This window comes from Copidosoma floridanum, unplaced genomic scaffold (genome assembly GCF_036245765.1).
Source record: "Copidosoma floridanum isolate Cflo_tuat_1 unplaced genomic scaffold, Cflo_Japanese_pri ptg000008l, whole genome shotgun sequence".
In the NCBI taxonomy this organism is placed as follows: Eukaryota; Metazoa; Arthropoda; class Insecta; order Hymenoptera; family Encyrtidae; genus Copidosoma; species Copidosoma floridanum.
Window position 1 is genome coordinate 14,259,474 of NW_028321885.1, and position 9,594 is coordinate 14,269,067.

A 9,594-nucleotide genomic window follows, 5' to 3' on the forward strand; every position below is an offset into this window, starting at 1 on the left:
AATTTAAAAGAAAATATGCTTCCATCAAAACAAAACTTTTACAGCAGCTTATATGAAGCTCATATAACTGATAAAGAGTACGAGCATACAAAAAATATCTGGAAAACTTTTTATATTCATACTCTTGGGTGGTATTCTGACTTATATTTAAAGAATGGCTTACTACTATTTGCTGAAATATTTGAAAACTTTCGAAATAAGTATATCGAAACACTAGAACAGACCCAGCTTATTATTATACAACACCCAGCCTCACTTGAGATGCTATGCTAAAATATGCAAAGGTTGGTAATGTGTGCTGGTTAATTAATTTTAAAAAACTAAATAATGTACTTAAAAAAAATGTACCAATTCAATTTTTTGTAAAACTTTAATTGCTGACAGACATAGATTAAATTTTATTCATAGAGCACGGCATACAAGGTGGAATAAGCCAATGTTGCAATCGATAAGCCAAAGCCAACAACCCCTATGTGAAAGAAGGTTACCCAGCAAATAGAGATTAAAAATATTTTATGTATTATGATGTTAACAATTTATATGGTTGTGACATGACTCAACCACTACCTAACGCAGGATTTACATGGGTTCAAAATGTTAACCCCTTGGGAATTTTAAACGTGGCAGATGACGCTGAAATTGGTTATATAATAGAAGTTGATCTCGAATATCCGAGAACTCTTAACAATATTCATAAAGACTTACCTTTTTGTGCTGAGCATATGGTACCCCCAGGTTTGAAACAAAAAAAAATCAATGACCACGCTGTATAATAAAAAACGATATGTAATTGATTATCGCGCCCTTAAAGGAGCTCACTTGCTAAGTGAATTAACGTCAATGTATTGACAATACTCTAAATACAGATTAATTAGTGTATCAAAAATCTTCAATTTGAGTTTTAAGTTCCTTTATGCCTCATGAAGTAAGATATTGATAATTTTATAATTGAACTTTTAACGTGCAGTCTCATGAGAATCAGTACTGTTCAAATACATAAACTGCAATATCTGGATAATCAACGTGAAGATTTGGTTGAAATTTTTTTTTAAAGTAGCTAAAAACTTGATAATTACGAAGCTGTAGTCTTATCTTCACTCATGACTCATGGAATCAGCAATAAGTTAGTGAATAAAATAATTCTCCTTTGACAGCTACCATTAGTATGTCACATTATATCTGTATATATAGTAATGAAGGTAACAATACTGCTAATTTTATGCGTCAAAAAGTTTAGATACGAGTGAACTCTCTTAGGCAAGCTGTGAGTCACGGGCTTCGAATAACAAAAATTCATAGAGCAATACAGTTTAATCAGAGTTTATGGTTAAAAAAATTACATAGATTTAAATAGTGAAAAGCGTGGAAATGCGAAGAATAAGTTTGAAAAGATGTTGCTTCAGTTATTCAACAATGCTGTGTATGAGAAAACGATGGAAAATAAACGCAAACGCAATTATGTTAAACTTGTCAATAAGCGGAATGGTAGATATGGTGCCGAGGCTAACATTGCGCAACTGAATATTCATTGTTGTGACATATTTGACGCAGAGTTGGTAGGTAAACAATTGCTGCGTACTGATATATGCATTAAAAAACCAATATATGTGGAATTGAGTGTGTTGGATCTATCAAAGACGCTTGTTTATAGGTAAAATAAAAAAATTCTGTGAGCGATTTCGAGTCAATGTTTCAAAATTTGCTCAAAATTTAATCACATACTCCCTACCATATGCTTAGTTAACTCATAAACTTTTAGCCAAAAATATCAAGTATAGCCATAGTTATGGACTGTTCCATAAACTATGCGTTTCTTTCTAAATTTTTTATCATAGCTCTAATAATACTAAGAAAATTTTTGTTTAAATTGTACACCGACGTAAAATTACCTACTCTTTTAAATGGCTATGTCTATTTTGTCTTATCTGCATAAATAATGAAAAAAAAACTGTTCTTATTGAGAAAATCAATTTTTCCGTGTTATTTTATTAAGTTAGCTAAAATCTGAGTTCATCATCAGAAAGATCGATAAATTTTACGTTAAAAACAGTTAAAAAAAATGGATATTTGCATTGGGACCAAGGTAAAAAAATTAAATTTTGAACATTGAAAAACGTGGTATTCAAGTTTTTTTATCAAAACTAATTTTTACTGAACAACAACTATCCAGCATTACAATCTTACATGTACATAAGAGATTGTTTTTTCTTACACTTTAAATCCATTATATGTCAAAAATTACACAGTAATATTTATACTTAGATTTTGATAATTAGAAATAAGAAATTTTTTATTTAGATTACAGTTTTGCTACATTCATTTGAGTTTAAAATGGTTTTAACAATAAGTTTTTTGTTGTTTTTGCAGGGTATAAGCGCGTGATAACTTAAAGTACCTTTGATAGTGTTTATATTTTAGAATCTTGTTTCCAGAAAATTAAAGAAAGTCAAGTACTTGTCTTGTGGTAAAAAAAAAAACTGTTTGTATAGCGATTTTTTACCACCTGCATTGTAAATCTATTCGTTATTTTCGAGCAAAGAGAATAATTTACTCCCTAAAAATAATAAACAATAGAAAATAAATGAAACCCTAATTTTTTTTTTTTTTTTTTAATTGGAGCACAAATTGTTAACTCTTTACTTGTCAAATATTATAAAACAAATTTCAAACATTTTAAAAATTATTTTAAATATTTTATTTTCAAAGTAATTTCTTATTCTTAAAACAAATTTATGAAAAGTTCTTACCATCAAACATTAATTTAACATTTTGATGATACGTGCAAACACACACTGTATGTGTGTCACTACATTCAGCCAACACGCAAAGTTCAGGTCTTAAAAGAGTGAATGATGTAAAACTAATTTTGTGATCAAGATATTCTGCTTTAAATTTTTCAAACAGTTCCTTCAAATTCAACAATATGAACTTGTTTGGCAGTAAATGCCCTTCTCTAGATAAATCCTTAACAGATTTGACCTTTTTTTCTAGTTAATTGACGAGAATTGTCTTCTCGTTCATAAAAATTAACAACATCTTTTTTCATTTCGGTAGATTCTTCTGATTTCTCCAGTTTCTTCTAAAAACGTAGTAACATTAACGTTTTCTTTTAGCATTGCTTTCGTATTTTGAACGAATCTTGGTCCAACTTGATGAATTTCTCTAATCTTTGGTTCACCCCATTTTGTGGCACAATACTTAGTAACAAATTAATTTTTTTTCTAAAAGTAACTATAAAATAAATATTTAAAATTTTTGAGTTAACGAGTTTTAAATACAATAATTATTTGCATTAATTATTATATATTTACTAGTCAGTTTCTGATTTAATAAGATTATTTTATAATTTTAATAATTTCATCAAAATTCTTTGCTTTTTCATCGTTTTCTTATTTAGGGCCAACATCAAAATTAAAAAAAAAAGTTTTTGCTAACTTCTGTAATGACTTCTTAGTACTTTCTTTTGACGTGAGACTTTTAATTACATCTGCAAGATTTTTATAGTTATTTATAAATAAAGTACAGTGTGTAACTTGACAACAAGAGGGCGAGTCATACACGAGTGCGTTCTAATTTTACTTAAAATATTTGTCATTTTACAACCTTTAAATAAGCGCACAATTAAGTACTTATATTATGACCTCGAGAGATAACAATTTTATTTGTTATGATCACAAAGCTTACTGACATTTTTGTACTGGAGACATATTCAAAACATTTTCCATTGATTGCGTCAAGCATTTTTAGGAAAATTAACTTTCGAGAGTTTGACTTTGAGTTGACGTTTTTTGTGATTGACTATCTGAGGATTCGCTCTTGATAGATGCAATTTCAGATTCTTTTTGACAAGCCGAGCATATAAAACTATTACCTAAAGCTTCAGGAAACTAAATTCTCACATCATCAGTTACTTTTCTCAAATCAGCCTCACTTGGATCGTCTGACATAAGTTCTTTGTTTTAACAATTGCATGTGATAACACCAATATAGGTTAACTAGAGATAAATGTATGAGCTCATTCCTAAAATGGATTAAGACACCTTTTAAGAGAAGGCATAATGTCAGAGTAGTTTTTAAAGATAACACTAATTTTTTAATGAAATAGCGCTTTTTTTAACGCAGAAATAAAAATTCAGATAGAAGTAAACATTATAGTGGCAAGTCATAGTACATATACAGTGACATTTGTTATGAGTCTGCAGAACAAGTAACTAAGAAGCAAAAGAGACACCTGCTATCAGTAAAGAGTACTACTTGAGTCGGCTCTCACCAAGGTTGTTGGCCACCTGGCCCGCACCATTCATGGGATAGAGCCAGCCCGCTGGAGCTCGGGCATGGTAGAAGCGAGGTTGGAGTTGCTCGGCGGATATTGGGGCGATCTTCAAGCCAACCATCTCAAGCTCATCGAAGCTCTGCCACCGAAAAAGGCGTCTCGGTTGGTCCAGCTGTACACTGACGTGGAAGCGCACTACCTCGATGCACTGTCTTGCCTCTACGACGCGAGAGACTCCCTGGCGCTGGCACCTGTCCCTCCTGGGCCATTTCCGGGCCCAGGGAACCCGGCTTCGGGCCGTGGGCCTCTCTTGCCGAGAATCAGCATTCCGAACTTCTCCGGGAGACGAGAAGACTGGGAGAGCTTCCGTGATCTCTTCCGAGCGCCTGTTCTATTTGAAGTCGCTCGTTCAGGGAGACGCTAAGACGGCCCTCGATACGGTCCAGGTAGCCGAGGCCAATTACTCTATGGCATGGGCTCTGCCTGAAGCGCGCTACGAGCACAGCCGCCTTCTCGTCCACGACCATGTCACAGCCCTGCGGAACATCAAAACACTCAGAGACGAGTCCGCCCGCGGGTTGCAGAGCCTCTTGGACACTCTGAAAAAACATCGCGACCAGCTTTGCGCCTTAGGTCGTCCCGTAGTCGGCTGGGACGATTGGTTTGTCTCGTGTGGAATGACTGGCATGGATCCAGCGACGAGGCGTGCATGGAAGGAGGCTCCAACGGTTGGAGAGTACCGTTTCCGGCTCCGAGGTTGACGTCGCCACATTCGCCACCTTGACCGACTTTCTTCGGCGCCGTTGCCGCGCCGCCAGCTCTGTCGAAGCCTCGCAGCCCGTTCGTCCCTTCAGCGGGACAGCCGCACGCTCGAACTCCTCGACATCAGGACGCAATTACCACGCCCTCGCCACGAGCAACGATACACCGTCGTGTCCGGCGTGCCACGAGGGCCATTATCCTGGGCGTTGTGCGCAGTTGCAGGGGCTTGATGTACGCGCACGGAGGAAGCTCGTCTACCAGGCACGGCTGTGCTTCAATTGCCTCTGACCCAGGCACGCTGTGAAGTACTGCCCCTCCTGGTCGGCTTGCCAATATTGCCGAGATCAGCATCACAGCTCACTGCACGACGGTGCCCATCGCCACCGCTTGGGGCAGCCCAACAGCTCTACATCATCAAAGCAGCCCCGCACGGATCCGCCCACCTCTTCATCGCGAGAGCAGTTGACTGATGCGTCACCTCAAGCGTGACTAGCCATGCTTCCGACCGCCCTCGTCCATCTAAGCGGTCCTCCTGGTCGTCGAGTTCCGGCCCGAGCGCTGATTGACGCGTGCTTCGAGGTCACCATCATCTCTGCGACTCTCGCGCGCCTGGTCGGCGCACGACTAGAAACCATCGAAGCCAGCATTTCCGGCGTCGGTGGCGAGTCTGCCGTCCGGTCCAGAGTCCGGGCCCATCACCGCCTCGAGCTTCCAGGGCCCGCACCACCGGTCGCGCTGACAGTGCTGTGTTTGTCCAGGCCCGGCCTGGTATCCCCCTCCACCCCGCTGCACTCGGAGGCAATCCGGCAGTGGGCTGACTGCGAGGGCCTCGCCAATCCTTCGTTTGGCACGCCACAACGCGTTGACCTCCTCATCGGCACCGACTACTACCACTTGCTGCTACGACCCAGCTACACTCAACGAGGAGAAATCGTCGGGCAGCGCACAGTCTTCGGCTGGGTATTGGCAGGCCGTGCCGTCGGGCTCGCTCCAGGTACGTCGGCCGTCTGTGCAGCCGCCCAATCCGACGGCGCTCCGCCTTGGCACAACGAGCTAACCGCTCTGCTACAGCGGTTCTGGGAGATGGAGGATCTTCCTCAGGCTCACCGCCGCTCAGATGAGGACATCGAGTGCGAGCGTGCGTTCGCAGACTACCGACGCGCCGTGGACGGACGGTACATCGTGCGCTTCCCGCTGAAGGGCAGCGGTTCGCTTCTTCTAGGCAACAGTCTTCAGAGCGCCAAGGCCTCTTTGGCAGCCCTGCAACGCCGGCTTCGGCGAAGCCCTGACATGGCTGTGGAGTATAGTCGATTCATGGCTGACTATCTCGCGATGGGCCACATGCGCCCGCTCACCAGCGCTGAGCTTGCAGCTACAGCTGGGCCCGTCAACTACATCCATCATCATGGCATCTGGCAGCATGCTGATCGCGGGCGCAAGCTCCGAGTAGTCTTCAACGCGTCCAACCCGACTTCCAGTGGCCACAGCTTGAACGACGTCCTCCACGCTGGACCCAGACTCCAAGCCGTGCTCCCATCGGTGCTCATGCGCTGGCGGCGGCACCGCATCGCCTTCTGCAGCGACATCCGCATTATGTTCCAGCAGATTTGGATCGACTACCGTGACGTCGACCTGCAGCGGATCGTCTGGGCTGCCGATCCCAGCCAGCCTTCAACCCACTACCAGCTGCTCACTGTGACTTACGGCAAATCGTGCTCGCCTTACCTGTCGCTGCGTACCCTCCAACAGCTATGTCAGGACGAAGGCCACAACTGGCCCGAAGCTGTGTCAGCCGGCCTGTGTGACCGCTACGCCGACGACTTTCTCTCCGGGGCCGACGACGTCACCGCGGCTCGACGCCTCCACGACCAGCTGAGTGGGCTCATGGAGGCCGGCGGCTTTCCCCTGTGAAAGTGGGTAGCCAATGTCCGCGAGCTGCTCGACGATCTGCCTGAGGACGTCTGCTTACGTCCGACCTGGGAGCAGCTCAGTGCTGAAGGCCTCATCAGCGAGCTCAGGGTCAAGTGGGATCCACAGTCAGACTGCTTTCAGTTGACGCCTCCACCACTCCAGCCGCAGAGCACAAAGCGGACGATGCTCGCGGCGCTCGCGGCTGTTTGACCCATGCGGCTGGCTCGCGCCGATCGTGTTGAATACCAAGCTCTTGCTCCAGGATCTCTGGCGTGCCAGACTGGGCTGGGACGAGCCTGCGCCGATCTCAATGACTCGCCGATGGGCGGAACTTACCGCCGAGCTCCAGGCCATCTCCACCTTCACCTTACCGCGCTGGATCGGAGTCCGGCCTTCTTCCGAGCTTCACCTGCACGGCTTTTCGGACGCAAGTCACCGAGCGATGGCAGCCGTCATCTATTCTCGCCTCACGCCCGGAGCTAGGCTGGCGCTCTGCCACATTCTTCTGGCTCGGACGAAGCTCTCGCCGATTCGCTCGCTCAAGCCGGCGCCAGAGACATCCGCGCTCATGATGATTCCGCACCTTGAGCTCCGCACCACAATGATTGCCGCCAAGCTCCTGCGGGCCACTACCGACGAGCTACGCGTACCTGTCAACCGCTGTCACGCATGGTGTGACTCACAGATCGTTCTGCACTGGCTGCGTTCAGACAGGCCAACCAAAAACGTGCTGATCGACAACTATGTCACCCAAATCCAGGAAATCCTGCGTCTGGCGATACGTGCCGACCCAGTCAAATCCAGCTGACCTCGCGACCAGAGGTGCCGACATGACCAGCCTTCGCTCGCAGCGCACTTGGTGGGAAGGCCCCGCTTGGCTCGCCGAGGACGTCGACTCGTGGCCCCTAGACCCGCTCCCCGCACCGAACCAGCATTCATCCATCTGCTGCGTAGTGCAGCAGCTCGACGCCAGCTACCTCGAGCAATTCTCCAACTTACGCATGCTACTAAGCTTCCTTGTATGCATTCGTCAAATCGTCCGGAGCCGCTTGCTTCACCTCTTACGCCGACCGAACTCCACGACGCTTTTCTCGCGTCTGTACGCCTCAGCCAGGAGGGATCATTCTCGGATGACCTCCAGTGTCTTCGATGGGGCAAACGTCTGCGGAAGACGAACCCCTTGGTACCGTTAGCAGCCTTCCTCGATGACGACGGGATTCTGCGCGTCGGTGGGCGGCTCGAGCATTCGCCGCTGACCTACGAGGAGCGGCACCCGCCGATCCTCAGCGGCGCCTCTTCCCTTGCTTCCAGGGTCATCGCCTGGGCGCACTCTCGGGCGCTGCACGGTGGATACCGTATCACCAGTGCCTACGTCTGTAAGCGCGCTTGGCTCCTCGGTGGGCCCCGGCGGAACAAGACTCACCTCCGCAGGTGCGTCGTCTGTATCCGGCTGCGAGCGCGACCGGCGACTCAACTCATGGCCCCACTGCCGTCGTCTCGAGTCTCCCCTTTTCGTGCCTTTGCCTGCACCGGAGTGGACTACGCCGGCCCTTTCCTCGTACTCTCCGCCAGAGGACGAGGAGTCCGGACCACGAAAGGCTACATCGCCGTTTTTATGTGCCTCGCCACCAAGAACCTGCACCTGGAGCTGGTCGGCGATCTCTCAGCTGCGTCTTTCTTGGGCGCCCTCCACCGATTCGCTGGACGATGCGGTCGGCCCGGCGAGATATGGAGCGACAACGCGACTTGCTTCCGCCGCGCTGATGTTGAGCTGCGCGATGCCTTGCTGATAGCCGAGCTGGACTGAGGATTGGTCGCGGGCTCTCTCGCCGATCAAGGAATTGCTTGGAAGTTCATTCCACCGGGTGCTCCTCACTTCGGTGGCTTGTGGGAGGCCGCCGTCAAGTTAACCAAAAGTCACCTCCGGCGCGTCATGGGGTCACGCCATCTCACCTACGAGGAATTTTCCACGGTGCTCGCTGGCATATAGATGGTCTTAAATAGCCGACCACTGACACCGCTATCTGGAGACACTGGAGACCTCGATATTCTCACCCCAGGGCACTTCCTCGTCGGTGGCCCTCTTTACTCCATCGTTCTGCCCGGCCTCCCTGCGGAGAGCTTGGATGCGCTCGCCCACTGGGAGCTCGTTCAGGGGGTCCTCGCCCAGTTTTGATCCCGCTGGAGCCGAGAATACCTCAACACACTCCAACAGCGGTCAAAATGGACTACTCCTCGCCGGAACTTCATCGTCGGCGATGTGGTCGTCCTCCTCGACGCTACACTTCTGCAGTCCAGTGGCCAATGGCCGATCGGCCGTGTCATCAGCGTCCACCCAGGAGCCGACGGCTTTGTCCGCGCTGCTACTCTCAAGACGGTGACTGGCGTGTACGAGCGATCCATCACCAAGATGGTCTTGCTGCCTGTGTCAGCGCCTCCCGCGGCTCCGCCGCCTCCAGAAGACTCCCCGACCGACCCCGGTTTGGCGGGTGGCACGTAGTTCTTCGATCCAGGATCGAGGCGGGCGGATTGTTTGGTTTCGCGCCCAAGCGCAATAGCCGAGCGAGGCGCTGCGTGCACTTCCACCATGCTCACGGGCTTCCGCCTTGCCGGGAGCTGCTTCTGCGTTCGGGCTCTTGAGCACTGCT

The 9,594-nt window shown here is 47.3% G+C and overlaps 2 protein-coding genes across 2 annotated transcripts; both read left to right on the forward strand.

Annotated features, from left to right (window-relative positions):
- The first annotated feature begins 5,530 nt into the window (after positions 1-5,530).
- LOC149375312 (uncharacterized) lies at positions 5,531-6,946 on the forward strand. The gene has a single exon (XM_089589231.1). It carries the CDS (start codon positions 5,531-5,533, stop codon positions 6,944-6,946), a length of 1,416 nt encoding a protein of 471 aa, XP_089445357.1.
- Positions 6,947-6,959: 13 nt separating this feature from the next.
- LOC149375313 (uncharacterized) lies at positions 6,960-8,753 on the forward strand. The gene is made up of 4 exons (XM_089589232.1): positions 6,960-7,054; positions 7,109-7,618; positions 7,707-7,965; positions 8,061-8,753. Exons 1-4 carry the CDS (start codon positions 6,960-6,962, stop codon positions 8,751-8,753), a joined length of 1,557 nt encoding a protein of 518 aa, XP_089445358.1.
- Positions 8,754-9,594: the final 841 nt, after the last annotated feature.